The sequence below is a fragment of the Elephantulus edwardii genome, unplaced genomic scaffold (genome assembly GCF_000299155.1).
Source record: "Elephantulus edwardii isolate Elephantulus edwardi_28Jun2011 unplaced genomic scaffold, EleEdw1.0 scaffold00045, whole genome shotgun sequence".
NCBI lineage: Eukaryota > Metazoa > Chordata > Mammalia > Macroscelidea > Macroscelididae > Elephantulus > Elephantulus edwardii.
Window position 1 is genome coordinate 18,110,172 of NW_006399795.1, and position 6,930 is coordinate 18,117,101.

The following is a 6,930-nucleotide window of genomic DNA, read 5'->3' on the forward strand; positions in this document are numbered from 1 at the left end:
GGGGCAGCGCGCTGGCCGCGGCGCGGGACTGCGGGGACTGCGGCTGGGGGCTGGCGCGCCGCGGCCTGGCGGAGCACGCGCATCTGGCGCCACCAGAGCTGCTGCTGCTGGCGCTCGGCGCGATCGGCTGGACAGCACTGCGGGCAGTGGCCACCACACGCCTCTTTCGGGTGAGTGCAGGGGGCGCGGGACTGGGAGACCCTGGGCCACTGTGTGCCTCTTTTGGGTGAGAGCGACGGGACCGAGGACAGGGAAAGAAGGGGATTCTTCGGGCCACTGCGCGCCTTTTTTCAGGTGAGTGTGGCGGGGGCCCTGGACGAGGCCTGGAACTGGAGAGGTCAGAATGTGAGGGCCCCCAAACAACGGAACCCCCGACCGCCACACATGCATCCCTTTAGAAAGAGCGCGTCTATGGAATCCTGGGCGCGGATAATGAGTGCCCTATTTGGTTCAATGAATCGGGACCTAGGGTAACCGAGCGCACAACGTCACTGACACTGCGGGGTCCTAGTCGGGCACGCGCCCCTCCGGGCAGGGCCCAGCTAGTCAGGGGCGCAGGGCGGTGAAAAAGGCTCGATGCAGGCGATGCGGGCGCCCTTGGAACAGAGCTCTGGTGGCTGCGGGGCGGGGCGGCCTGCTGCTCGGATTCGGTGACAGGGAAGAGGCTCGGTTGTCCGGTCACTGCCTGCGCTGCCTGGGGCTAGCGCCACCGTCTGACCAGCGGCGGCAAAGGAGAAGAGCGGAGGGGCTTCGGGTTGGACAGCTGTATCTCCAGGACCCCTCCCGGGCAGGGGCTGGGGAGGGGCTGCACTTGTTCTGCCCAGCGTTATGGGATCCTGGAAGGTCCTTTTTCTACCTCGGGTTGACCGTGGAGGAAACCCTGGCTCACCACCTCCCTTCCCTGGGGAGGGGTCTCTGCTGCCAGAGCTGAGTGGAAAGGCTGCTGCCTGGGACAGAGCAGCCACCCCGCCTTAGTCTGGCAAGGGTGCAGGGACAGAGTTCCAGGCGCCAACAAAGGGGCCTTTCTCTTCAGGCCCGCGAGAGACTGGGCCTTGTTAGGTTGAGAGAGTGGGCTGTTGTCCCCACCCCCACCCACTTGTCACCCACATCACGCACAGAGAGCTATGGCCCAGCACCCTGCTCTTGGAAATAGGGAGGCCGAGCGTGAAGAGGCCTGCCTTCCGTACATCAACACTGGCCTCCATCTGTCTTTGTCCCTCCTCACCACCACTTCCCCATCTTGCTGGGAAGTAGACCAAGGGCCTTCGAGAGCATGTATGCACCCTCAGGATTGCCAAGTGTGGAGGTCCGTCCCCCTCTCACAGAGACCCCAGGCCGGGCTTCCACCCCAGCCTCCCTGGCTGTCAGCCTGGTGGGGCTCGTGCCCCAGTTAAGGACTCACCCTTCCCAGGAAATAGGGTGGAGGGGCTGCCCTGGCCTTCAAAACGCATCTTCTTGGCAGCAGCCCGGTTGCCAGGGGTTACCAGAGCCCGGCTCTAGTTGTCTCTATGGCAACTACTCTGGGCTTCAGCCCCCTCAGTTGGGCCTGGGCTCTCAAAGCAGTTCTGGAGCCCCACCCCCAAGAGAGTGAAGGGGGCACCAGATCCCCTTAGTGTACAGCAGAGTCCCCCAAATTCCTCTAACCTACCTGACCCACCTGCCCCCCTCTGATGTCATCTCAAGTCCCATATCTCAGCTCACATATCTCAGCTGTGATACCTTCCCCTGCTCCCTCCTCCCTTTCTCCTTTCAGCCCCATTTCCTCCCTAAGTCCCATGGGCCCCCATCTTTCCACCCCATCTATCTTAGGTTCTCCCATTCTTCTCTGGGCCCCTCCACTTCCCACTCGGAGTTGCTTCCTTCTTCTCCCCCCTCCCCCATCCCACCCCCTGCTCCTTCATGAACATTTCTTGGGTTTTCAGCCGCCCATGTTACCCTAATGCCCCGATGTTCTTCCGCATGCCTCCTTCCTGGAGCTGTTCCCACAGTCCCCTCATGCTGCTTTTTACATTTTCCCATCATGCTCCAACTCTCTCTGCACCCCTCCAGCTCCACGACCCCATCCTGCTGTCCCCAACTTCATCCATTGTACAAGCCCCCTGCAGCCCCCATGCCCTCTGCCCCGGCTGTGCAGTGCTCGGACAGCTGGGCACTAACTTTAGTCCTTGGCGTTCATATGCTGGCTCCGGTTACATTGGGGCAGCTGTGGGCACAGGGGCCCTTTCTATCTGCCCTGACGATGCCCAATCCCAGGAGTCTACATCCACCCTCAGTTTCCCTGCCCTGGATAAGTGGCCCCTAGCACCCACTGCCTACCCTCTCACTCGTAGCCCCTGGCCAAGCGATGCCGCCTCCAGCCCAGAGATGCAGCCAAGATGCCCGAGAGCGCCTGGAAGTTTCTCTTTTATCTCGGTGCCTGGAGCTACAGCGCCTACCTGCTCTTCGGCACTGACTACCCCTTCTTCCACGACCCGCCCTCTGTCTTCTACGGTAGGCGCTCTGTGAGGGGGGTGTCCTGGAGGAGGTGGGCCCCCCCTTGATTACTCAGGTGCGGGACCAGGTGGCAGAAAGAGCACAGGCGAAGGCCTGAAACACCGCTTGTATTGGTGTGAGAGGGTGAGAGAAAGGAGGTGACCAAGATCGTTACATCCTGAATGGGGTAAGATTAAGTGAGCATGGGTGTGGTGGGATTTTTCTAGGTTTATAAAGTTCCCTTTGGCTGCTTCGGAGCAGGTGGGAGCGTCTCAGGGTGAAAGAGAATCGGGGCCTAGGCAGGAAGCCAGGAACTGGGTTGAGAAGGACAGAGAGAAGTAGTCAGCTGTGGCATGTTCTGGAGGCAGAGCCTCCTAGTGAGGTTAGAAGTGGGGGTCGTAAGTGCCTGGACTCTGGGTAACCTGTTTTTGTTCAAGAAGTGGAGGGGGCTGGGGATACGTCACCATCTGTGATGGGAAGATGTGTCCTTGTTCCTGTTCTGAACCCTGATTATCAGTCAGAGATCCATGTGAATGGTATTTTAGGGTGTCTGAGGTCACAGTGCATGTGTTCTAGCTGGGAGACTTCTGTGATTACCGAGTTACAACCCTGGAAGAGCTTGCATGGAGCCCCTACACTATGGGGTCCCAGGCTTATTCAGTTACCCTAAACAGCACCTAACCTTCAAATCTCTGTTACTCAGTTTGCCTTTGTGTGGCTCAACTGAGCCCTGCTTACGTTCCGGGTGCCCCAGTGTCTCTGGCTTCTCCCTGTGAGCTTCTCTCTTGTGAACTTTCTCACATTACTGGTTTATTACAGCGTAATTATCGAGTGGCTGCTAGGTGCCAGGGTGAGTCTCTGGATGATGGGTGCAAAGGGTGCTAACTGAAAGGTTGGTGATTGGTGTTCACGCAGAGGCACCTGGAAGAATGACCTGGCAATCTGCTTCACAACGATCAGCTATGGACACTTCTATGGCCATAGGATCCAAGTCCACATAGGTGCAATCAGCTGTGGTGCATCCACCTGGGCTGTCAAGTCTGCTATCTGTAGGGATGCAGATGGAAGCCATTATGCCTATCAGAATCAGCCAGTTGTGAAAGGACAGATATTGTAGTACTTCACCTCTGTGAAAAGATAAGATAAGGCAAGCACATAAAGGCCAAAATTTGTTAGTGGTCGGTTATCAGTAGTTGATGGGAGTTGGGGAGGGGAGTTAGTGATAGCCTTGATTAAAGGTGAGCTCAAATAGCCGGTCATTATAATTGCTGCAAGAAAAGTTGTATGCTTGTGAGTTGAGTTGGCAAAAGTTGTGTGATATATAGTTACAACAGTGAGGGGGAAAGGAAAGTAATTTCTTTCCTTTTTTTTGATTAATTTTAATGAAAGTTTACAAAGTCTTGGGATTTCTATTCATTCATTGTTGCACTTTTCTTCCTGCCCCCCCCCCATTCACTCTTCTCCTTGAAAAGTAAAAGTAAAACTCATTGCTATGCAATCCCTCCCCCAAGTCCACTCCACTGTGCAGCCTTCATTCTGGACTCCTGTCATGACAATAATACCCAATCATATATCCCTTTTAAACAGTTCTCTCCTTCATCTGTTTCAATGCAGTGTACATCTTTCCTCCCGCCTTCTCTGTCTTCCCTCAACTCCGATGTCAGTCCCGTTTTTTACAACAGTGGCCCTATGCAATATTTGTCCTTTTGTGACTGAGATATTTCACTCAGCATAATGTCATCCAGGGTCACCCATTTTGCATAATAAAGTCAAGTCATTTCTAAGCCCAAGTGGGTACAACCTACACCTCCTGGGACTGGATTCTTGTTATGGAAGGTTAGGGCTGTAGTTTCATGGGTCTTAATAATCTGCTTAGCGGTTCTGTTCTATTGTCTAGGGTCTCAAGAGCCCAAGGGTAGCCATCTAAGGCACAATTAGTGCCTGGAACAAAAGAAGATAAAAGAGTGTGGGAATTGCAGGAGGATATGGAACTTGTGCCTGATTGCCTCCTTGAAAAACTTCCTCCTTTAGCCTGAGGCCAGGAGAATGCCTACTGTTACCGAACACTTTGTGGGTTTTTGGCTTTGGGGTTTTTTTATCTGTATGTTGTCTGTGATCAGATCTTTTAATTGTACATTTGTGTCTCGGGCCCTCTGTTGGGGGCTAACCCCTCCTCACTCGAGTCCCCGTTACAGAGTCCAGGTTACAAGCTGACAACATGGTCAGTATTCCTCCTCCGGGCAGGGTGCTCAGGCCATGATTGTACTGCATCCAGGCCTCCATTCTGAAGCCCTCACACAGGGCCAGTTACTGAGTGGTCGAGCAGTCCAGTAACTGCCTGATCTTACAGTCACAAAGCTCCACCAGCTACTGTGGTTGTGGGGGTGCAGGTGGGAGCTGGGTGGCATGCTGGGCAAGCTCCGAGCTTCCTCCCTGAAAGCTCTGTTCAGAGTACTGTCTGCAACATGCCCCATGGCCTCAGAAGGCATCTGTGCCATTAGTCCTGGCTGATCCAAAGTACCCAGGTGGAACTGGGGCGCAGAAGGTGCTGGCAGTTGGGCAAAGGGCAAGGCAGAGCTACTTCAGAGGGGGGCAAAGTGACCATGGCTGGATCCCCAGCTCCTGTGGGTCCTGGAAAAGTCCTTACCCCTCCCGAAGGCGTGGCCACCCTCTCTTAGGCACGTGGTCCCTTGCTGAACATTTTGATCAAAGACTGTAGAAGAATTCTGATCAAAGAGAAAATGTGGAACAGAATTTCAACTTTTCACCCACTCCAGGCTCTCTGAAGCAGTGGAGCCTGGATGGACCTCTGACACTATTGCTGTCACATAAGCTTTAGATTTTAATTGGTTTATGGTATACCAGACACAGAAATCCTTGCCTGAGGCCTGAATAGAGTGAAAGTCATGTTGAAAGAGTGAGGGGGAGGCTGGAGGGAGACAGCAGGAAGGGTGTGTCTGAAGGTGACTTCTGCATGAGCTCCTGGAGGCAGCTGGGATATATGGACAGGCAGACTTGACTTTGATGGACCAACTCTGGGTCCAGGGAGGATCTGGTGGATCAAGGGCCATACATCCCCTGTGAGTCAGGCCCCACAAAAGGGCTACCACTTGGGTCTCATGGCGCCTTGGTAAGTGTTTGATTTTACCAGGGCTGAGAACAGAGAAGAGGCAGGATCTGACGATGATGATGATGATGATGGCGGCTGCAAGACCCCTGGCTGAGGTTTAAGATCAGGACAGGGGACTTGGCAGGCTGGGGTCAGGGCTGGGGAGGAGGGAGTCAGATGACACCGGGGTCTGGTCTCACAGGGGCCCATTTGCCCCTTCTCTAAGACCCCACTCAAGAGATAAGAATTAGCGCGCACGCACACACACACACACACAGACACACACACACACACACCGTGACTTCCTTAACTGATAACAGAGCAGAACCCCACCTCTCCCCGCAGTTCACCCTCACAGGTCCTGGGGTGAGGCCTTCTGCGTGGTCTTCTGGAGATCATAGGTTCTTTTAGAACTGGGATCAGGGGACCTTGTAAACACCATCCTTCCATGACCTTTGATGTCCATTGCCAGGCCACCCCACCCCGCACAGACAATCCCCTGTTCTGTGTCATTGACCTCCTTGAAATGGAGACACCTGGTTAGGGGTGGGGACAAGTGTGGTGTTTCCACTCAGGACTTGGCACATAGAGGAGCTGGTGTCTCCTCTCCAACCCCCTGCGCCCCATCCTCCCCACTATAGCTGCACTGTCACCCCCTTGGTCACATTTATTTTTGGCAGTGAATCTTCTGTGGAGTTCCTGCCACATGTGAGTGGAGGGTGTTTGGTCCAACTCCCTGTCCATCCCCCCACCCCAGAGGCCTCACACAGGGAGAAGGGTCCCCTGGACCTGAGTCTGCCTTGCAGGAGTCCTGAGGGCACCTCCAGGACCAGGGACAGCAAGTGAAATGGCAGCCAGTGGTCAAGGCTGAGAGGGGCAGGCTGCTGGGGGGAAGTGAGGAGAAGGCTAAGGGCTGGAAGCAGCATCAATGCAGGGTCCCCATGTGGTGGCTTGAGAACAAGTGCAGGACTAGGGGTCAAGGTCACAGCCAAGGCTGGGAGTGTGGGTTTGCTCTCAGGCCTTAGGCAGCCCTGATGTAGTTCCAGCACCAGGTGGGGGGTGGGCCTTGAGATCTAATGTGGGTTTGGTTTTGTTTTCTTTGCACTTTTTTAAGATAAAATTAACTGAATAGCAACTGCCGTATTGGTTGTATGAGTGGGTTCTGACCCCCATGTCTAGGATTAGAACTATTCCACGGAGTTGTCTTGCCTGTGAACTTGACACAGGTAGATTGGCAGGGGGCTCTGGGTCGGTTCACACTGCCACCGTTTTGGCTGGTAGCCAAGGCCTTAGTCACTTGCCCCAATCTGGGACTCTTTTTTTTTTAATTATTTTATTATTATTATTAT

The 6,930-nt window shown here is 54.5% G+C and overlaps 1 protein-coding gene across 1 annotated transcript in view; it reads left to right on the forward strand.

The window, feature by feature from the left end:
* The window catches only part of CERS1 (ceramide synthase 1), a 25,191-nt gene that overhangs the window by 10,600 nt on the left and 7,661 nt on the right, over positions 1-6,930 (forward strand). The window contains exons 4-5 of the mRNA XM_006885970.1: positions 8-170; positions 2,331-2,490. Coding sequence (XP_006886032.1) covers positions 8-170; positions 2,331-2,490 — 323 coding nt within the window. The remainder of the gene's footprint in view (positions 1-7; positions 171-2,330; positions 2,491-6,930) is intronic.